Consider the following 21,857-nt stretch of genomic DNA (forward strand, 5'->3'; position numbering starts at 1 on the left):
GCTGTTCCTGTTCCCGTTCCCGGGCTGTTCCCGTTCCCGTTCCCGGGCTGTTCCCAGGCTGTTCCCGTTCCCGTTCCCGTTCCCGGGGTCTCGGTGCGGCGGCGCGGGCGGGGCGGCGCGGGCGGCGCGGGCCGCCAGGGGGCGCTGTGGCGGCGGCGCTGAGGGGCGGCCATGGCCCGGTGGGGCCGCGCGCAGGTACCGGCGGGGCCCCCGGCACCGGCCCTCCCGCACCCCCGGCGGGGCCCCGGGCCCGGCCGCCTCTCACCGCCCTCTTTCTCTCGCAGCAGGACCCCGAGTGGGCTTCCGAGGCCTGGCAGGGCGCGGGCCCCGATCCCGGAGCGGGCCCCGGCGGGGCGGCCGCGGCGGGGCTGTCGCTGGCGGCGGTGGCGGCGGCGGAGCGGCGGCTGGAGCGGAGCGTGGAGGCGGCGGAGCGGCGGCTGGAGCGGCTGGAGCGGCGCGTGGCGGGGCTGGAGCGCACGGTGAGGGCCGGCGGGGCCCGGCTGGCCGCGCTCCTCAGGGACAACTCCCGCCGCCTCCGCCGCATCCAGCGCCAGCTCCGCCGCTGCCGCTGCGGGGCCGCCCGCGCCTCCACCGGCACCGGCACCGGCACCGGCACCGGCCGGGAGCGGACACAGGTAACCGCGACGGGGTCGGGGCCCAGGGAACCGCGAAGGGCCCACACGGTGACCGGATGGGGACGAGGATGCGAGCCGGGGAACGGGAAGCAGCGCCAGGGAATGGGGATCGGGCTGAGCCCACGGTGGCAGGGACAAGCTGTGAGGTATGGGGACGGGGACATGCCAGCGGTGACAGGGACAAACTCCGGCTAGCGGGGATGGGGATGAGCCCATGGTGATGAGGATGGGTCCCAGGGAACAGGGATGGGGTGTAGGTAATGGGGTATGTCCCAGGTAACAGGGACATGGCAGCGGTGACAAACGGGGACAAGCCCCAGCTAATGGGAATGTGCCAGAGATGGACAGGGATGTGCTCCCAGCTCACAGGGCTGTGCCCAGGGTGATAGGGACAGGCCACATGTGACAGAGATGTGCCCAAAGCAATGGGAAAGTGCCCCAGATGAGCATGTGGGATGTGCTGTTGGCTCTCAGGAGCTGCATGGAGACAGATGGACACGGCTCCTCTGGTGCTTGTCCCTGTCCCCAGGGAAGAGGGGCAGCAGAACACCCGCCCAAAGGGTTTCAGCCATGTTGGGCCCTGCTGGGGAGATGTGGGATGGTGCCACCTGTCCTGCTCCCACCTGAGGGGTCACTGCTCACCTGGTGCTGGGATCTGGGAATCTGCCCCTGGGCTGGGGAGGAACAGCTGAGCCTCACTGGGATGTCTGGGAATGTCCCCTGTGACATGGCTCTGTCCAAAGGAGCTCCAGACCCCCAGGGATCTCCTGGGGCTCAGGGAGGAGTTCAGTGGGGAGCCCCAGGTGGAGCCTCCTGTACTTCCAGGTGCCGGCGGCGGGTGAGGGTGAGGCGGCCGCTCTGCCAGAGCAGGAGCTGGGGAGTCTGGACAGCCGGGAGCTCCGTGGGATCGCCAGGAAGGGGAATTACGAGGCCATGGTCCCTCTCGGTGAGGATCACTCAGATCATGTCAGAAGTATCGTCATCCCCAGGCTGATGCATCTTCCAAACCCTCCCCACCTGGAACATGGGGGGATTCCAGGTGACATGTCCTGCAGCTGGTGTTCCTGCACTGTTTTTTCCTGGGATATGGGCTGTACATGGATCACCCTGCAGGGGTTTGCTGCAGACAGTCCTACATTTTAGTACTCATTAATTTTGGGCTGAAATTTTAGAGTTTGAGTGTCCATCAGGCACTTTTTGGGATAAGCAAAAAATCATGTGCCTGGTTCACAATGCCAGTGTGATCAGATGTCCTGGAATTCCAGGACCCTGCTTTGTCTGGTCCCCACTGTCAGCAGTTCATCCCATTGCTCCCTCCTTCCCAGGGTCCGAGGATGCTGGTTCCAAACCTTCACTGCTGCCACCAGCCGAGGACAGGGAGGATCCAGGGAGCCTCGGGCTGCCAGAGAAGGGAGCAGTGCCAGGACAGCTTGGTGACAGTGAGTGGGCTGAGGGTGGGCACTGACAACCCACCCAGACTGGGCAGAGTTCTTAAGGATGGAAAATGGGAAAACCTGGGGCAAGGCTTGGTGAGGGTGGCTCTGGAGCTGGGTACCTGTGGGTGGATGCTCCCTCTTGCTTCGGGGAGGCTTTGCTTTGATCCTTTTCCCTGGATTCACCCACTTAAACTCTGCCATTCCTGGTGGGATTCTTTCCAAGGTGAAGGATTCTGCACCTCAGTGTTGCCTTCACATTTCCTCTGGTTTGGTTTTTTTGTGAGGATTGTATTCTCAGTCCATAGTGTCCATTGAGCCCAGCATGCTCAGGGCAGTGGTGAAGTCTCCATTCCTGGAATGATTTAAAAACTGTGTGAATGTGGCACTTGGGGACACGGGTCAGTGGTGGCCTTGGCAGTGCTTGGTTTATGATTGGACCTAATGATCTTGGAGGGCTTTGCAAACCTCACTAATTCCATGATGCCCCTGAGGTCCAACAAGCTGCCCCCTTCACCTCATCTCCTCCTGAGAACCCTTTCCTGCTCCCTTTTGCTCTTTGCCCCTTCCTCCCACCTCTGCTCCCCCTCCCACTCTGGAGCTGCAGGCACGGGAGAACTTCCCTTCCTGGGAATGAACTGTGTTGTCTCCACAGGTGAGATGATCGTCATCAAGACAGAGGAGCAGCAGCCGCAGGAGGACGGAGCTGAGCTGCTGGCACTGCCGATGGTGCCTGCGGTCAGGCTGGACGAGGAGGTTCCTCTCAGCCAGGAGCAGCCGGTTTCCTGGGAGAGCCACGGCGTGGCCGGGCCCAAGGCGGCCGGAGCGGGTTTGGGGGAATTCTGCCTGGGGGAATTCAAGCCGGTGGTGGTGCCGGTGGAGGCTCACCCAGCCCCGGGCCTGCCCTTCCCCACGGAGCACGCCCTGGGCGCAGGCACGGAGCAGCCGTTCGCCCTTGGCCAGGGAGTGCCGCTGGGAGAAGACCCCGCGGCCGAGGTGGCCTCGCCGCAGCCCGGCTGGGAGCAGCAGAGTCCCCAGGACGATCCCCGGGCGCTGCCGCCGGGCTGGAAGAGCGTCCGGCTGACACGGAACCTCCTGGCGCGGCAGCAGAGCCGGGAGAGGAAGAGCAACGGCTCCTTCATCTGCACGTCCTGCGGGAAGAGCCTGGCCCACCACGCCGCGCTGCTGCGGCACCAGCGCCTGCACACGGGCGAGCGGCCCTTCCAGTGCCCGGCCTGCGGCAAGAGCTTCAACGAGAAGTCCAACCTCAACAAGCACTACCGCATCCACACCGGGGAGCGGCCGTACCGCTGTCCTGCCTGCGGCAAGGGCTTTGTGCAGAAGCACCACCTGCAGAAGCACCAGCGCATCCACGGCCCGCAGCTCCGCAGCGCGTGGCCGGGCCGGCCGGCGCGGGCCGGCGCCACCGGGGAGCGGCTCTACCGCTGCATTGAATGCGCCGAGAGCTTCCCCCAGAAAGCGTCGCTGGAGGAGCACCAGCGCCGGCACACCCAGCAGCGACCCTTCCAGTGCCACGGCTGCACCAAGAGCTTCCGGCACCGGCAATCTCTGAACCACCACCAGAAGGTGCACGCCGTGGCCACCTCTCCGGCCGGCAGCTTGCCGGGACACGAGCCGGAGCTGGAGCCCTGCGAGGCTCTGAGCCAGGATAATCGGTAGCTGGAGGGCTGGAGAAGGGACAGTGGTTCTTCCAGCGTGGGACACACCGGGCGGCTGGGACTTGTGGCAGCACCAGGACTTTGTTCACGATGCTGTGGGACTTGTGGTGGCACCTGGGTCTGAGGAGGAGGAGAGGAGGAGGAGGAGGAGGAGGGAGCCTGCTGTGCTCAGCCGGGAAGGGCCCAGGGTGGGATGGGACTGACCACGAGGCAGCAGAGGAGGGTGAGCAGCTGGAGCCGCCACCCCGTGGATTCAGCAGAGGAGCGGCTGTGTGGAACTCGGTGGAACTCGGGTTGTTTGACCACTACAACGAAGGGACGGGGCCTGGGAGTGGTCATGGCCTGGGGGCAATTGATAGCCCTGGAAGGCTGTGGGGCTGGGTGGCAGGAAGAGAATCAGATAAAAGACTGAGTGAACTGTTCTCCTGTTGTGCTCCGGGGCAGGCTGGGGGTTGACATCCCTGGCTCAACAGGGACGGTGCCATCAGGGGAGGAATGCAGTGCTACCTGCTGGGAATGTGTGAGATGGGAATGTGGAGCAGTCCCGCAGGAATCCCCCACAGGATTCTCCCTAGGGCACATCGGGACTCCCTGGCAGTGCTGAGGGACACACCCCACCCATGGTGACCCATGCCATCCCCTGTCCTTCCCTGCTCCCCTTGGCCACTTATCCTTCCTGGCTGGGATTCCACAACTCTCTCAGTGGCCTGAGGGCTCTGGAGCTGCCAGCAGTGACTCCCAAAACCCTCCTGCTGAGAGCTGTCCTGGCTGATGCCAGTTCTGTGCCCACAGGCACCCACACAGCCCCCAAAGCAGCTGGACATAGAAACAAATACTTTATTGATTCCACAGCCTGAGAAAGGGATCAGGAATGTCGTAGCAAACGCTGCTCCCGGTCACAGCAGATTCAGAAATGCCAGGTTGGGGCTGCTGGCCCTTCTGCTGGCCTGGGGGTTCACCCATCAGCACAGCAGCTCAGCCGTGCCCCTGGGATCAGCTGGGGAGTGCTGGGAGCTCTGCCTGGGCAGTGATAACCAGCCACTGGCTCACTGCCAGACCCATGGCCACAGCTCCACAAGGCATCAACCACCCCTCCCGGCTCCTGCTGCAGTTTGGGAATGCTCCACACTGCAATCCCAGGGGCAGGAATTGTGAGACACCAGCCCAGAGGAGCAGGGGGATGTGGTGTATTCCCATGGAGCAGCTCGGATGCTGCTGTCTGTCCCATGAAGTGGCTGAGGATCACAGCTGGATGTGGCACAGGTGTTCCCTCAGCTCCCAAAGCTCCCCACAGCAGCACCACCACGCCTCAGAATAAAAGATGGGAAAAGCCTATCAGTGCTCACTGCTCAGAGAGGGACAGAGACCTCAGGATATCAAATAATTCCATCAAACAACTCAAAAGAAAACAACAAAAAAAATTTGAAAACTAAATGCAAGAGTCCCAGCAGCTGCTCCAGGTGTGGCGATGTCTCCGGGCGGGATGCACGTGGGGCTCTGGCCACGGCCACTGCTCTGGCTTCCACTGGCTTCCACTGGCCTGGCTTCCACTGGCTGCCTCCAGGCAGGTCCCCCTCTCCCTGACTGAGGTAGCTGCAGAACTGTTTTCCTGTAGGATTCGTTGGGATTTTGGGCAAAAGGGGACGAGCTGCGGTTGGGAGAGTGGGAGTTTCCTCCAGAGCCGAGGGGCTGCTCTGTGCAGGTGGATCCATGAGGATCAGAGGTGCTGCTGCTGCGTGGGGCTGGCTGACTCCTCAGGGATGCCTAAAATCACAAGCAGGATGGTCCTGAGGGTGCCTGAGGCCTCCCTGATGGACCTGCCGGGATCCCTGGAATATGCCAGGGTTTGGTTTTTCCTATGGATCTTCCAGTGCAAAGCTCCAGCGTTCCCAACCTGCTGGAGGGGATGTTGGCTGATCTCCTCCCCAGGGTGGCGGGTGGCAAGGGTGGCCAGGACACGGTGGGGTCTCAGATGTCACTCTCCATCTGGCCAGTCCCTCCTCAGTCAGGACATTTGGTCCATGGAACAAAGGGCTGCTCGGGAATGCTGCCAGCTCCATTCCCTTCTACCTGCCCTCTTCAGCTGTGTTCCCAAACACAAAGGGTCAGGTCCAACATCAAGGAATGTGAAAACTCTGCTCCTGTTTGACCAGGGTTCACCTGGTCATCTCCCAGCAAGGTCAGCTTGGGAAAATTCCAAGCATCGGCCAACAGGAACAAGTCAGTGGCATGGTGAAGCATTATGGATCACTGGAGGCTTCTGCAATTTTCTCTCTGTTGTGGTCTCCAAGCTTCCCATTCTTTCTACAACCCAGGAAGCTCCTAAAACGCAGCAGATTCCCACTCCCGGTGTCCCAGCAGGTACAAACCCAACAAACCCTCAGCTTCTCTCCAGGGACACGCAATGTTCAGATCTGTCCCGGGGTCATTTCTCTGTCATCCCTGAAGCCACTGCCCTCAGTCCCAGCTGGACCACGGGCTGCACAGCTTTCCCGAGGCAGTCAGGGAGCGGGGAGCCTTTCCCGGGGAGCCCCGGTGTCGCTCCCAACAGCAGCACGTTGGGCAGGCTCGCTTTTGCAGCCTCAGGGCTCCCGTTCCCTTGGGAAAGGCTCCTCTCCTCGGGAGCCCGGTGCTGCGGGGATGCCGGGACAGCAGCGGGGGGCTGGGTGTTGGCCTCCCCCTGGAGCGCAGCCAGAGCCCGCTCGTGGATCTTCTTGTGGCGCAGGAGGTGATTGCTGCGGGTGAAGCACTTATTGCAGGAGCTGCAGCAGTAGGGCCGTTCCCGCGCGTGCGTCTGGAGGTGCCGCCGCAGCGACATGGAGCACGACAGGAACTTCTTGCAGTAGGGGCACTTCAGCCTAGAATCGGGCGGCCGCGCCATCCCGGAGCCGGCCGGGCCCTCCCTGTCCGGCTCCTCCTTGGGCTGGCCCAGCCAGGCTCCCACAGCGTGGGCGCCGCCGCACGGGTCCCTGCGCGGGCGGATGCGCAGCTCGGGGTGCACGTTGCCCCAGACCTTGGCCCCGAAGGCTCTGTCCTTGACGTGGATGCTGCGGTGAAGGTCCAGGTGCCGTTTGTTGCTGAAGCCGATCTCGCACACGGGGCACTCGTAGGGCCCCTCCTTGGCGTGGCTGCGCTGGTGGATGATGAGGTTGATCTTGAGGCGGAAGCGCTTCCCGCACTCCGTGCAGGGATGGGACCATTCCCGCACGTACCCGCGCCGGCAGTTGCCCATCAGGAGGTTGCTGGCCTCGCACCTGTTCGGCTTCTTCTTGCTCTTGGATTTCACCAGCTCGTTTTTGGGACACTTGTGGATCTCTGAGCCGGGAGACAGGGTGGATTCCTCTGCCAGCAGCTCAGGCTCCTCCTCCTTCACCTTGATGTCTTCGGGAGAAGCCTCTTCGCACGGTGTTTCATCTTCCATGGATGAGGCTTCCTCTGGAACAGAGACACCGTGTTGGTGCCAGCACTGGTGTGACACAGGGCCAGGGCCCCTTCCTGGGGCACCTCCAATCCTGGGGGCAGCTCTGCGCCCCTCGCGACAAGAAGGGCATTGAGGGGCTGGAGCGTGTCCGGGGAAGGGAACAGAGCTGGGAATGGGCTGGAGAATTCCTGAGGGAGCTGGGAAAGGGGCTCAGCCTGGAGCAAAGGAGGCTCAGGGGGAATTTCTGGCTCTGCACAAGTCCCTGGCAGGAGGGGACAGCTGGGGGGGGGTCGGGTTCTGCTCCCAGGGAACAGGGACAGGAGAGAATGGCCTCAGGCTGGGCCAGGGGATGTTCAAGTTGGATATTGGGAAAATTTCTTCCCCAAAAGGGTTGTCCAGCCCTGGCACAGCGCAGGGCAGGGATGGAGTGCCCATCCCTGGAGGGGTCCCAGGCTGAACCTTCTGTGGGTGCCATTGGGACCAGTGGCACGAGTGGCACCTCTAAACCCACCAGATGTTGCAGGAAAAAATAAAAGGAACCCCTAAAACTTCATTTTCCCTCCCTTTTTCAAGCCCATCAAGCTGCTTCCCACTGCCTGCCAGGCCCTGTGTCCCCAGCACTGGGTGACTCACCAGTGTCAGGCTCTGCCGGGTCCTCCTCCATCTCCGGGTCCTCCTCTGGCTGATGTTCCCCCAGGGACATCACGTTCATCATCAGGATGGGGAGTTCTGTTTGCAGGGAACAGGGATTTGAAAGACCCATGGAGCCCTCCCAGGTCCCCGCTCCAGCATTATGAACCAAAGGGGGCTGGGAGAGTGTGGACAAGCTGGAGAAAGCTGCGGCTCAAGAGCCAGGATGTGGATCAGCCATCGGGAAAGTTCTTTCTGGAAAAGGCTGTCCAGCCCTGGAACAGGCAGTGGTGCAGTCCCTGTTCCTGCAGGGATTTAAAAGCTCTCTGAATGTGGCACCTGGGGACATGGCCTTGGCAGTGCTGGGGGACAGCTGGACCCAACAATCTCAGAGGGCTTTTCCAACCCTAACAATTGTATGGAAAGGCTGGGAGGTGTCAGGAGAACTGGACTGAAGCCACACATGGGCCAAAAGCAGAGGGAGGGCAGGGAGGAAGGACACCAAGGTGCCACCTGCCATCACCTCACGGAGCAGCCCCACCCCACCATCTCCACAGGCTCCACATGTCCAGAGCCTCTCTCTTCCACTCTCCCGTGACAACATCCCAAGGATCCCTGGCAATGCCTCTCCAAGCACCAGGGCCATGCCCTCTGCCCTGAGCACAGCCAGAGCCCCAGAGAGCTGGGGAAGGGGAAGCACATCCCCCCTGGCACCCCTGGAACTCACCTGGGCCAGCTTCCATGGGCATGGGATTCTCTCCCGAAGCCTCTTCCTGCTGCTCCATCTCTTCTGGAGTCTGTGGGGGCTTCTGATTGTTGGGGACATCTGTCTGGAGGGGGTTGTGACTGTCCCCAGTCGGTGTCTGAGGCAGTGCCTGGCTGTCCCCAGGGCGTGCCTGTGGGGACTTTGGGCTGTTCCCACTCTGTGTCCATGGGGACTTTGGGCTGTTCTCACTCTCTGTTTGGGGGGACTTTGGGCTGTTCCCAATCTGTGTCCGTGGGGACTTTGGACTGTTCTCATTCTGTGTCTGGGGGGATTTTGGACTGTTCTCATTCTGTGTCTGGGGGGATTTTGGGCTGTTCCCAATCTGTGTCCAGGGGGGTTTCAGGCTGTTCTCACTCTGTGTCTGGGGGGACTTCGGGCTGTTCCCAATCTGTGCCCTTGGGGACTTTGGGCTGTTCCCACTCCGTGTCCAAGAGGACTTTGGGCTGTCCCCAGTCTGTGTCTGTGGGGAGTTCTGGCTGTCCCCAGTCTCTGTCTGTGGGATTTTCTGGCTGTTTCCACTCCGTGTCCATGAGGTTTTCTGGCTGTCCCCAGTCTGTATCTGTGGGGTTTTCTGGCTGTTCCCACTCCGTGTCCATGGGGACTTTGGGCTGTCCCCAGTCTGTATCTGTGGGGTTTTCTGGCTGTTCCCACTCCGTGTCCAAGAGGACTTTGGGCTGTCCCCAGTCTGTGTTTGTGGGGAGTTCTGATTGTCCCCAGTCTGTGTCTGTGGGGACTTTGGGCTGTTCCCACTCCGCGTCCGTGGGGATTTTGGGCTGTTCCCAATCTGTGTCTCTGGGATTTCCTGGCTGTCCCCATTCTGTATCTGTGGGGTTTTGTGGCTGTTCCCACTCCGTGTCCATGAGAACTTTGGGCTGTTCCAAATCTCTGGGATTTCCTGGCTGTCCCCAGCCTGTATCTGTGGGGTTTTCTGGCTGTCCCCATTCTGCATCCATGAGGGCTCCAGACCCTTTTTGTTGCTGGGTTCTTTATCCTTCTCGATGCTGTTGGGCTTGGACTTGGCACCGTCTGCTCCTGGGGCAGGGAACAGGGGCTTTATTAGGATTTGGCTGCACCTTTATCCTGCCAGATTCCCAAAGTGGCCCTTGTCCCCTCTCCCAGCCCCAGCAAAGTCAAAAGCACCTCCAACCCCAAGGGCAGAGCCACCTCCTTGGCCCCATGGCAGGACCCACCCAGGAGAGAAGCTCTGAGTAACAGAGCATGAACCCCAAAGGAGATGTCCCTCTGCGTCCCTTTTCTTCTCCTCCAAGCCCCAAACTCCCACCTGGGCTCCAGGTGAGTTTTCCCACAGGACAGCACCTGCCCAGCTTCTCCTGGGGTGCCTTTAACCTTCCCAGCTCCTCAATCCTGCAGGAAGGAGCCCTTGGCCACGGCTCTTTCCACATCTCCACTGCTCCCAGTTCTGTTTGGGTCTGTCTGTCCCTTTCCCACACCTCCCACCTTCCTGCCCAGCCCTCCCACTCAAAATCCATGCCTCAGGATGAGCAGAGCAGCTCCAGCCTCCTCCTCCCACCTCAGCTCCTAGTTCCTCACTTCCCAGCGTGTTTCCTGTACCTCCACAGCAGGCAGGAATGTCTCTGGAAGCCCCAGTCTTACAGGAGGCCTTTCCCACTGCTCCACACCCTCCTGCAGGCTTTAACTGCTTTTCTCCATGGGATTTATCCAGCCAGGCACAACCATTCCTCTTGGAATGAAGATTCACGGTGCTCCGGGGTGCTTTAATCCATGGACTGAGCACTTCCTTCCTAACGAAGGGGAGATCTCCAGGAACTGCCACCTGCTCCTGGCACCCACCTGGGGCAGCTTCCATGGGGGTTTCATCTCCTGGAGCCTCATCTGCCTCTGCTGCCCCCGGGGGCTCCTGACTGTCCCCAGTCCGTGTCCATGGTGGCTCCTGACCCTCTTTGTCACTGAGCTCTTCATCCCTCTCCATCTGGGACAGGATATCGGGCTTGGACACGGCGTAGTCTGGTGGTGGGGCACAGGATGGGGGCTTGATTAGGATTTGGCTGTGTCTTTAGCCTGGCACATCCCAACAGTGTCCCCTTGTCCCCTATCCCAGTCCTGGCAGAGACACAAACACCTCATCCCTACTCCAAACACTTCCAGCCCCAAGCACAGATGCACCTGAGGCAGAGAGGATCTTAACCAGCAGAACATGAACTAAAATCCCAAATGAGGGAAATGCTGTGGCTGGAACATTTCCCTCTACTGGAAGTCAGGGACACGTTCCACTATCCCAGGTTGCTCCAAGCCCCATCCAAGCTGGCCTTGGACACTTCCAGGGATGTGGGCAACCTGTGCCAGGACCTCACCACCTCACAGCCTTCCAAACCCAGGCTACTCCATGACTCCACGAGCTACAGCTCCCCAGGCCTTACCCAGGGACACCAAGGTCTCGTAGTTGCCCCTCATCACGGCCCTGTACAGATCCTTCTGCCAGCGCTCCAGCCTCTCCCACTCCAGCTCGTTGAAATACACCGAGATATCATCGAAGGTCAGCGGCACCTGGAATCACAGGGAACTCCCCTGGAACCACATGTGGCTCGGAGACATCCAGCCCCACCCTGGGGACACGCAGGAGCTCAGCCCCCAACCCTTCCACAGCCCCTCAGGATTCCTGGGAAACGGCCAACGCTACCTTGGGGATCTCCCCTCCGGTGGCGGGGGGCAGCCGCAGGATCCAGAAGTTCCTGTTCTTGAGGAGGTTCTCCAGGTTGAGCAGGCGCTGCTGCAGCTGCTCGTAGCCCTGCAGGAGGGTGCCCAGGGCGGCCAGGCCGCTGCCCAGCTCCCCGACCAGGTTCTCGCAGGCCAGGAGCCGCCGCTCCGCGCGTTCCGTGCGGCTCCGCAGCTCCTGCAGCTCCGACGGGGCCGTGCCCGGCACAGCCTTCTGCCGGGGGCTGCCCGACACCTGCAGGGATCCAGGCTCAGGGGCTGGGCCAAAGGGTGCTCTGGGAATGGGGACCCGCTCAGGAACCGCCGGTAGCCCCGAGGGATTCCCCCAGACCCCAATTCCGCAGGGATCTGCCAGAGCCTGGCTGCCACACCCGCGTCCCCCATCCCTTCCCAAGGACCAAAGGGAGACCTCCTAAACAGGGACCCCGGGGGAATCCCCAGGACAGCACCTTCGAGGGGCTCCCCAGTTCCACCTCTGGCAGGACCAGCATCCCTGGGAGACCCCTTCATCCCTACGAACTGGCATTCCTGGGCATCCCCCGTCCTCCTGAGCTGTCATCCATTCCCAGGATCCAGAGGGACACCCCCGACTCCCAGAACCAGCACCCCCGGCGGTTCCCTCAGCCCCTCACCCCGGTGAGGCACCCTCAGTGCCCCAGACCCAGCTCTCCCGGACACCCCCGAGCTGTCACCCCCCAGGGACCACCCCACGCCACCTCCCTCCCCACATGCCCCGGACCCTGAGGGACCCCCCTGACCCCCAGTCCCGCTTCTCCCGTGGGACCCCGCACGCCCCTGACCCAGCACCGCTGTTTCCCGCCCCGTCCCGTGTCCCGTGCCGCATCCCGGCCCGTGCCGCGGTGCCCGGGCGGGCCCTGACCTGCGCGGGCCCCCGGCGGGACATGGCCGCGGCCGCCACCGCCGCCCCGGGCCCCGCGCCGCCACCGGGCCCACAGGGGGCGCCGTCTGCCAGAGCGGCACCGCGCAGGAAGCGGCGCCCCCTGGCGGACAGGAGGACCAAGCGCCGGCGGGCGGGGGGCGGGGCCTGGGGAGGCGGGGTCACGGTAAGGGGCGGGGCCACAACGGGGGCGGGACCATTGAGGGGCGGGGCCAAATGTCGGGGGGCACCACGGCTGGACCCCCGGACACCGCCCGGACACCCCCTGGACACCCCCTGGACACCCCCGGACACCCCCAGGGCACCCCCCGGACACCCCCGGACACCCCCTGGACACCCCCGGACACCCCCCGGACACCCCCGGACACCCCGGGCCCTGAAGTGGGAGCCCTGCGGGACCCCCAGGACCAGCCCCACCTCTCCTGGGGCCAGCATTCCTGCAGGATCTCCCCATCCCTGCGATCCCGCATTCCTGGGGATCCGCCATTCCCCTGAACTGGGAGCCCTGAGGGTTCCCCAGGACCGGCATGGCTGGGGAGGGTCCTCCAGCCCCACCTCCCATTCCTGGGGGTCTCCCAGTGCTCCAGCATTCTGGGGGACTTCCCATACTCTGAACTGACATTCCTGAGGGTCCTCCAGGATCAGCAGCCCTGGAGGGTCCCCCAGCCCCACGGTCCCTGGGGTCCCCCCGCAATTCCCCTGTGCAGACACCCCACGGCTTGGCTCAGACCCCCGGTGTCCCCCCACTCCCACCCACCCTGCGTGTGTCCCCAAACGCATCCGCTCCCTCTGGTGTGCCAGCTTTATTTGGGGGGGCAGCTGCCCCAGAAGGATTTTGGGGGGTGGGAAGGGCGGGGGGCTCAGCTCAGAGCAGGGGGCGGCCGGCTGAGCTCTGTCCCGGCTTGGGGCTGCTCCCCGTGCCCAGCAGCGTTCCCAGGCTCCGGCATCGCTCCCGCCGCGCTCTCGGCCCCTCGGTGACTCCTGCAAGGCTCCTCGGGGGCTGCCGGGGGGTCCCCACCGAGCCTGGGGTCCTGCCGGGGCTCCGCTGTCACCTGTCACAGCAGCGGGATGTGCCCGGGGTGTCCCGCGGGCTGGGCCGGCTCCGGGCTCTCCCTCCGGGCTCTGCCCTGCGGGAGCGAGCGCGGCCTCACACGGAGCCCCGGGAGAGAGAGATCCCATCCCATCCCATATCCCATCCCATCCCATATCCCATCCCATCCCATCCCATATCCCATCCCATCCCATCCCATCCCGTCCCATCCCGTCCCATCCCGTCCCATCCCGTCCCATCCCGTCCCGTCTCGTCCCGTCCCGTCCCGTCTCGTCCCGTCCCGTCCCGTCCCGTCCCGTCCCGTCCCGCTCTCCATCCCCATTCCCGGGCAGCTCCAGGGCTCGCCCCGGTACCTCCAGTCCCCTCCCGTTCCGTGCCCGCCTGCCCGGCTGAGCCGCATCCTCCTCACGGGAATTCCAGGGCATCGACTGCGACTCCTGCGGGACAGACGCGGCTGTGGGAGCCACTTTCCCCGAATTCCCGCATTCCCGAATTCCCGCATTCCCGAATTCCCAAATTCCCGCATTCCCGCATCCCGGCTCACCTCGCTCAGCACGGAGAAGCAGCCGGAGCAGGGTCTGTGCGGCCGCCGCCGGCCCTGCGGGGGGAAGGGATGGATCGGGATCTCCCGGAGCGCTGGGAATGCGGCCCGGGAATGCCGAGCCCATTCCCGCAGGGACGGGCAGACTGGAAAAGCCGCGTCCCGGGATTTATTGCGGACTCTCGGGCAGGAGCTGGGGCTGTACCGAGCTCTGTCATTCCCCACATTCCCGTTATTCCCGGTTTTACCCCTCTCCATCCGCCACCCACCTCTCTCCCCGGTGCCGCCATCCCGGAGTGGCCGCGGTCAGCTCCGGCTCCGGCCGCTGTGGCCACGGCCAGGGCGGCGGTGAGGACACAGAGCAGGCAGAGCCTCATGCTGTCCCCACCGCTGTCCCCAGCGCTGTCTCTCGGCTGTCCCCACCACTGTCCCCACCGCTGTCCCCACCGCTGTCCCCAGCGCTGTCCCTGCCCTGCCTGGACCTCGGCCCCGCGGTCACCGCCGTGACCCCGGAGCCGCCAGCAGGGCGGGAGGTGCCGGACACGGGCGGAGTGTTGAGGTCAGAGATGCAAGGTCTATACCTTTATCTGTAATGCTTAACTCTGACAGCCAAGAAAGCAGCGAGTTTCACACAGCACCACGGAGACAACGGTTAGAGTTAGGTAGAAAAGATTGAAAATGTAAATGTGTGAATTAGAAAGTTCCTTGAGTCACTGGGTGAATGGGTTGAGGTTTAGAGTTTAAGGTAGTTTAGAGAGCAAAAGACAAGATGGAGGATTTAGGGTGTTGTCTCTTGTCCTTTCTCTTTCTTCTTCATGTTCCTCTCCTGGGGGTTTTTGGGTGGTAGTGGGTGATTGGATAGAGAATGCCTCAGTGCAGCACACAGGTGTTGGGTCATTGGGTCACTAAGAGAAATAATTGAGTTGGCATCTGTTAATTGGGTAAATGGACATAAAAAAGACCTTGAAGAGGATCTTTGTGAGCCATTTTACCTCTTTTCTATCATAGTGCACACAGCTCCTTGTACCTTGTAATGCTGATAAGAAAAGAATAAACAACTGAGACCGAACAAGAGAAAACTGCCTCCCTCTCATCAATCTTCAGCTCAAAGGGAAAAAGAACCCAAATCCAAAAGTCCTTAACGAGACAGCGGAGGAAAGGGCCAGTTCTGGATAAGGGATGAGCTGGAGGAAACTTCACCCCAAAACTCTGGCTTGGGGCTCTTCCTGCACCCCTCTCGTGGAGTCCCGGAATCCTGGAGCAGAGGGAATTAAAGGATCTGGTGTTCTATCAACAACAATTCCAGATCCTGCTTCTGCTGCTCCAAAAACCTCCACAATTCCAGGTCCTGGGATTGTTGTGAAACCAAACCAGAGTCGCTGTGTCCGTGCAGTGATGAGCAATTAGTGCTGGCCACTCCTGAGGATCCCTAGGATGTGATGGAATTTGATTAATTCCAAATTTCTGGTTTTTGGTGGCGCAGCTGTGAAGGCTCCGGGCAGGACAGAGGAATTCCATAGGGAATTCCATAGGGAATTCCAGGGGATGGATGGGAGATCACCTGCACGGGGGTGGTGGGAAGGGAATCATGGAGAAGCTGCACACAGGAGATGCAGAATCGTGGGGAAATTTATCCAGGAAAAGAAGGAAAACCTAGAGGAGAATTATCCAGGAGCCGCAGGGAGCGCAGCGGGGAACGGGAGCTCCGGCCTCGGAAAGGCCACGGAAAAACCGGGAGTCGGGATTAGATCTGAGCTCATCTGTGGTGGAAAACCTTCGGATTCTCCTGCTAAATTTGGGATTTGGGGAGAATCAAGGCCTCAGGAGGTCAAAGGGGACGGGAGCGGGGCCTGGCTGTGCTGGCAGGGACGGGACAGGCCCGGAGGGAACGGCCGCAGGGACACGGGGACACCGGCACTGGGATTCCCCTGCTGGCAAGGGCTGCCCCCCGGGCCGCGGCCGCCCGTGGCAGCTCCGCATCCCCCATTCCCGCCGGGCCCGAACCCCCCGGAACCGAACCCCCGGCACCGGAACCGGAACCGGGCCCGCACGTGCCGGGGTCACCGCGCAGCTTCCGGCGCGACACTTCCGGGTCCGCCATGGCGGCGCTTCCGGTGTGGGCGTGGCCTGTACCGGAAGCGCGTGCGGGAGAGGCCGCGGGACGCTCCGGGATCTCCTCGGGATCCCCCCCCCGGGATCCCCCTGACACCCCCGGGGCCCCGCGGCCGCCATGGCCGGGCAGGCGCAGGTAGGAGGCGGGCGCTGGCGGGGAGAGCCCCGGGCCGCACTCGCTGCCGCCCGGGCCCTCGATGTCCGGTGCCCCCCTGGTCCGAGGGGATCCCGCAGCGCCCCCTCACCCCCCCAGCCCCACCCCGACAACCCAAATCACCCCCAGACCATCCCCGTCACAGCCCCGACCCCACCCCATCACTCCATCCATTGCCCCCCACTCCCATGAAATTCTCCCCTGAAGATCCCCTATCACCCCCCACCCCACCCCATCACCCCCCAAAATCCCCATCACTCCCAAAATCCCCATCAGCCCCTAAAAATGCCCATTCCATCCCCCCAATATCCCCCCAAACCCCCCAAATTTCCCCCTCACGCTCCTCTCCTCCCTCTCTCTGCCTCCCTGTTTCCCCATCCCCACTGGGATCGCTCCCAAGGGATTTCCTGGGATGGGCCCTGGGGGTCACAGGGAGCTGTTGGGATCTCCCATGTGCCCAGCTCCAGCTGACCTGGGGTCCTGGACTGTCCCAGTCCCACCACGGAGCGCTCCCGGTAAAACCCATCCGTGTTTGGCGCTGGAGTCCTCTCGCAGATCCCCGGTGGGGAACAACATTCCTGGGACTGTCCCATCCATGGCCTCGCATCCTGGGAGCTCCACTGGGCTGGGAAAGGCTCCTGTTGGGAGGGAGGGTGTGATCCTTGAGGGAAGCTGTGATTCCTGATCCCGCGGCAGGAGCCGGTGACCTTTGAGGATGTGATGGTGTTCCTGAGCCGGGCCGAGTGGGACGCGCTCCCGGAGCGGCGGCGGCAGCTCTACCGGGACGTCGTGTCGGACACCTACGAGCTCCTGACCTCTCTGGGTAATCCTGGGAATTGCTCCAGGCAGGGATTCCCTCAGATTCCACCCCAGCGGCTTCCAGAGCACTGAATGCCGCAATCCCAAAATGGCTGAGGTTGGAAAAGCCTTGGAGACCATCAAGTCCAAGTGTTCCCCAGCGCTGCCAAGGCCACCACTAATCCACGTCTCCAAGTGCCGCGTCCACACGGCTTTCCAATCCCTCCAGGCCTGGACAGCCCTTCCCGTGAGGAGTTTTCCCTTGTAGGGGCTGATCAGGATTCCAGGGTTTGAGCACCCCTGGAAATCCCTAAAATCAGGGATCATGGTGGGATGTCCCACCCCTGAATGAGCAAGAGACGTTCCCTCGCTGGGAAAACCTGTCAGTGGAACTGGGAGCTGCTTCCCACACTTATTCCCGGGAATAAATCCCTCTCTGGCAGCTGCTCCAGTTTCTCCCTCACTTTTCCCACATCCCAGAGGTGTCTCCATGCACGATGAGGCACAGCTGGGGTGTCCCAGTCCTTGGTTTTCCCATGATCAGGGACAGTCTAACGCCCTCTGTCCCATTCCCAGGTTATCCAGGCCCCAAACCCGACGTCCTGCACCGGCTGGAGCGTGGGGAAGAGCCGTGGATCTGCCCACCCCCAGGTGAGCAGCAACATCCCGACCCTGGATGGAATCTGCATCCAGGATGGGGTCAGGGCTCCCTGCTCTGTCCCCGTGGCTGTGGAGAAATCAGGATTCCTGGTGGGGACAAAGACGGGGTTCTTCCTTCATTCCCGTGGCTGTGGAGAGTCAGAATTCCCGGCCTGGCTGGTGACATCTGCTGTTTTCCCTGCAGGACACACTGGGAGCTGGCTGGAGGAGCCTTCCTGTGACTGGTGGCCCGGAGCCAGCGGATACCAGGGGCTGGAAACCTCGTGTCCAGGTGAGTCCTGCTCCCTCCTGCTCCAGCCCCATCCCTGGGCCACTCCCAGGGCTTCTCCCACTGCTTGGTTCTCCTGGTGTCTGGCAGAGGTTGGGATGTGGAGCCCGGGCAGTCCCAGACCAGGAAGATGGGATGTTCCTCGCCCTGCTCCAGCCAGGAAGGATCCAACTGCTTCCCACTCTCTCCCAGCAGGATGGAGCACGCTGTGGTGTCTCCAGGACAGGGGATTCCAGAAGGAGTTTGGCTGTCAAGAGGGAAGGAGCGAATTCCCGTCGGAAACGGACAGTGGAGTCGGGAGTCAAACCCAGGCATGGCTTGTGAAGGAGGAGGTGGAGGATGAACCTGAACCCACGGAAGACCTAACCCAGAGTGCAACATTCCTTCATTCCCTGACGGAACAGCAGAGCCTGGATCTTTGGGAACAGCTGTGGGATGACCCTGGGGAGGGGAATCACAGAAACGCCCAAAACCACGGACACACCTTGGGAGAGGCGACGCTTCTCCCGGGAACCTGCGAGCTGAGGGTGGAGGACCTGAGAGCGGCGGTGGCGAAGGACCACAGCTACTCCCTTGGGAGCAAGCCGGGAATGGCCTACGTGCACCAGCTCTGCTCCCTGCGGGAACACAACTACTGCTGGCAGCGCTGCACCTGGAGGAGCCGCGGGGCCGGCACCGCATGGGCCGTGCGTCGTCGGCTGGCGCGGCGGCGATCCCGCTGCGGCAGGACGCTCCGGAGAGCCAGGGAGATCCTGCGCGGCTACCGGCCCTACTGGAGGAGAGGCTGCTCCGGCTGCCGCGGCGCGGCGCAGGGGAGGAACCCTGGGGTTCATCCTCCGACGGATGCAGCCGCACCGCGCGAGCTCCAGAACGCCAGGAACGCCGAGGGGGTGGCATCGGACACGCCGTGTGCCCCGATGGGGGTTTCAGGAACTGGGGCTTCACCCCCTGCCCTAATCCTGGCTGCAGGGGCAAGGGAGGGAGCGAAGCCTCTGGAGGATCCTGGTGCCAGCTGGGAGCTTGGAGGGCGCGTGGAACCCCGGAAATCCCGGGGGATGTCGCTCCAGGGCGTGTTCCGGGATGTGCTGGGGGCGGTCAGGTACATATTGGACTCCATGTGCCAGAAGTTTGAGCTCCAGGGGTTCTCCCAAGAAAAGAGCATCTGGCCCATCGTCATCCAGATCGATAACTTGAGGGAGGTGGGGAAGCCCTGACTCCCGGGGGGAAACTGGGATTGGATTCCCTGAGGCACAACACTCAATCTCCCCCAGTCCTGGGGGCATCAGGAGGAGAAACGTGGCAGAGGTGGATCAGGGGAGGTAAAACTGGGAATGTGGGACCTGCTGTGAGCTGGAATTGATTGAGAGGCTTTGGAGAAAAGCAGTGGGAAAGGGGAGGAGCTGTGTGGCGCAAAGGAGGAAAGAAGGAAAAGTGAGCATGGGATCCTGAAATCCTGGAATGGCTTGGATTAACCCTGGAAGGGTTAAATCCATGTTTGAAAACCGACCAGGCTGTGCTCCTGTCACCGCAACTACGGGAAAACCAAAAACCCTCGGACAACATTCTTAGTGTTAGAGAATCAAGGCATTTCTTTATTTCTGGCTGGGATGAGCAACAGAAATTATTTCACCTACACATGGCCCAGGGGTGCAGCAAAAATCATTCCATGACAGGTGAGTTTTAATCCATTTTCCCCAAACATTATCCAGTCCAAAACCCATAAAAATCCATTGGTTCAATGCTCGTTGGTCCCAAATTACAGAGTTCTCAGAATTTGGTTTCTTACCTGACCGGGATTTCTTTGTCTCTGATGTTAATTAGTTCCTCATTAACTGATTAATTTATCAGCCTTTTCCAGACCAGGGGGCATCTCTGGGGTTAGATGTTCGCTGATGTTTGTTGACGCTCATTAATTTTTTTGGTGTTTTTTGGGCTATTCCCAAGTCTGTCAAGATGTTATCAAGCCTCACAGAGTGGAACAATACCCTCAAAATAAACCTCCACTAATTCCCTTCCCCAAGGCAAGGACAAACTGAGCCCGACTTGAGAAATGAAATAAAGAAAATTTAAATTTTGTATATTTGTCAACACTCCCAGGGAACAGGGATGAGAGGGAACAGCCTCAAGTTGTGCCATGGGAGGGTTGGGTGGAGGGCTGGGTATAAGGAAGGACAAAGAAAGGTTCGGTTCCAGTCCTGTGGAAGCGTTTTCTTGGGAAATCCAGCCTGGCCTGAATTCCCAGCAGCTTTTTCAGCCTCTGGAATTGGATCATTACAAGGAAAAGGTGATTTCTGGGATGTTCTCCAGTGCCCATCCAGGGGGCAGGTGCTGTTATAGGAACAGAGGGAAGCTCCAACAAATTCCAGCAAACCGAGCACCGCGGATTCATTCCCTTTCCCAGTTTTCCATGGAAATGGGGGCGGCACATGGAAAATCTGGGATGCCCAAATGGGGGCTGTGAAAAATGAGGTTCACATAATTTTTATAGGATTTAAAAGTTTAATAAAAAAGACAATTAGGAGATAAAAATAAGGTAAAATATACAGATACAGCTGGGTGTCTCTGCATTCACCTCACTGACAAAGGATTGTCCCTTAAAAACAGAACCCTGCTACATATCCATAAATTCTCATACATATCCAGACATTCTTCTTAGGCTCTTTGGGGTTCTTCTGTTTAGTTTTCTCTTGCCCCCTTCCCAATAAATCAATCTTGGTGCCATTGAGATTTACATTCCCTGATACCAGAAATGCAATAAATTCCTCCCCCAGAGTTCTGGTCACTGCTGTCTTCATCTGGATAAGAGAGTTTATAAATGCAGGGGGTCTTTAGCTATATTTTTTTTCAGTCTTTGGGTTATACAAACAAAAGCAGTTTTTATTTTAATACTATGCCATAGCCTAACATAAATGCAGTATACCACTATTTCTAAGTTTTATCAATAACAAAAATAAAGGAAACTATATTAATACAACAAAATTTTCTAATCTTACACATATAACATTCATTTTAATATTTGCAAAAGCCAACACTATAAAATATATCTGTAACAAGGGCTGCTCCCGCCATGGCTGGTGCTGCTTTTGGCAGCAGGAGGTTCCCCAGGACGCTGCAGCACAGGGCGTTGACTTTGGGGTTTTCAGCTTCCCAAACCATCTTGAGGGAGCTGGAGGGGCTCATCCTGGAGAAGAGGCGGCTCAGGGGGCACCTCCTGGCTCCCTGCAATTCCCTGGAAGAAGGTTGGAGCCAGGAGGGGTCGGGCTCTGCTGACAGGACAAGAGGGAAGGGCCTCAAGGGGAGGTTTGGGTGGGATATTGGGAATATTCCCCCTGGAAAGGGCTCTCCAGGCCTGGCCCAGCTGCCCAGGGCAGGGGTGGAGATCCCATTGCTCCATTCAAAGCCCTGTGGATGTGGCACTTGGGGACTGTTATAGATACACATTACATTGTTGGCTTTTTGTAAATATTAAAATGAATGTTATGTGTATAAGAATGGAATTTTTTGTTGTATTAATACAGTTTTCTTTATTTCTGTTATTGATGAAACTGAGAAATAGTGGTATAATACATATATGTTAGGCTATGGCATAGCATTAAAACAAAAACTACTTTTGTTTGTATAACCCAAAGACTGAAAAAGAGCTGGAGACACTTTCTTTTTCCTTTTGTAAACTCTCTTATCCAGATGAAGACAGCAGTGACCAGAACTCTGGGGGAGGAATTTATTGCATTTCTGGTATCAGGGAATGTAAATCTTGATGGCACCAAGAAGATTGATTTATTGGGAAGGGGAGAAGAGAAAACTAAACAGAAGAACACCAAAGAGCCTAAGAAAAATGTATGAATATGTATGAGAGTGTATGAATATGTATGAGAATTTATGGATATGTATGAGAATTTATGGATATGTGTGAGAATTTATGGATATGTAGCAGGGTTCTGTTTTTAAGGGACAATCCTTTGTTAGTGAGGTGAATGCAGAGACACCCGGCTGTATCTGTATATTTTACTTCATTTTTATCTCCTAATTGTCTTTTTTATTAAACTTTTCAATCCTATAAAAATTATGTGAACCTCGTTTTTCACAGGGACACGGGGCAGTGCTGGTCTTGGACTCG

At 59.8% G+C, this 21,857-nt stretch overlaps 3 protein-coding genes across 6 annotated transcripts; 2 read left to right on the top strand and 1 right to left on the bottom strand.

Moving 5' to 3' along the window:
• The first annotated feature begins 77 nt into the window (after window positions 1–77).
• LOC131575692 (zinc finger protein 263-like) lies at window positions 78–3,768 on the top strand. 3 transcript variants are annotated; one of them, XM_058831506.1, is made up of 5 exons: window positions 78–195; window positions 285–635; window positions 1,461–1,674; window positions 1,961–2,074; window positions 2,724–3,768. In XM_058831506.1, the coding sequence occupies exons 1-5, from the start codon at window positions 172–174 to the stop codon at window positions 3,746–3,748; spliced, it is 1,728 nt and encodes a 575-aa protein (XP_058687489.1). In that variant the 5' UTR covers window positions 78–171; the 3' UTR covers window positions 3,749–3,768. The 3 variants fall into 3 exon arrangements, with proteins under 3 accessions (XP_058687489.1, XP_058687491.1, XP_058687490.1); XM_058831508.1 differs by having other exon boundaries at window positions 1,461–1,581; XM_058831507.1 differs by having other exon boundaries at window positions 137–195; window positions 288–635.
• Window positions 3,769–6,167: 2,399 nt separating this feature from the next.
• Window positions 6,168–12,218, bottom strand: LOC131575683 (ras-responsive element-binding protein 1-like). The gene is made up of 7 exons (XM_058831484.1): window positions 12,139–12,218; window positions 11,224–11,493; window positions 10,964–11,090; window positions 10,137–10,550; window positions 8,526–9,596; window positions 7,802–7,897; window positions 6,168–7,182 (listed from the first exon to the last, which is right to left on the bottom strand). Exons 1-7 carry the CDS (start codon window positions 12,160–12,162, stop codon window positions 6,173–6,175), a joined length of 3,012 nt encoding a protein of 1,003 aa, XP_058687467.1. The 5' UTR covers window positions 12,163–12,218; the 3' UTR covers window positions 6,168–6,172.
• A 3,654-nt stretch (window positions 12,219–15,872) lies between these two features.
• On the top strand, window positions 15,873–19,849 carry LOC131575699 (uncharacterized). Of its 2 annotated transcripts, none has more exons than XM_058831523.1 (5): window positions 15,873–15,996; window positions 16,711–16,837; window positions 17,389–17,463; window positions 17,657–17,743; window positions 17,933–19,849. In XM_058831523.1, the coding sequence occupies exons 1-5, from the start codon at window positions 15,979–15,981 to the stop codon at window positions 18,952–18,954; spliced, it is 1,329 nt and encodes a 442-aa protein (XP_058687506.1). In that variant the 5' UTR covers window positions 15,873–15,978; the 3' UTR covers window positions 18,955–19,849. The 2 variants fall into 2 exon arrangements, with proteins under 2 accessions (XP_058687506.1, XP_058687507.1); XM_058831524.1 differs by having other exon boundaries at window positions 17,936–19,849.
• The last annotated feature ends 2,008 nt before the right edge of the window (window positions 19,850–21,857 follow it).

This window comes from Poecile atricapillus, chromosome 2 (genome assembly GCF_030490865.1).
Source record: "Poecile atricapillus isolate bPoeAtr1 chromosome 2, bPoeAtr1.hap1, whole genome shotgun sequence".
NCBI classification, from domain to species: Eukaryota; Metazoa; Chordata; class Aves; order Passeriformes; family Paridae; genus Poecile; species Poecile atricapillus.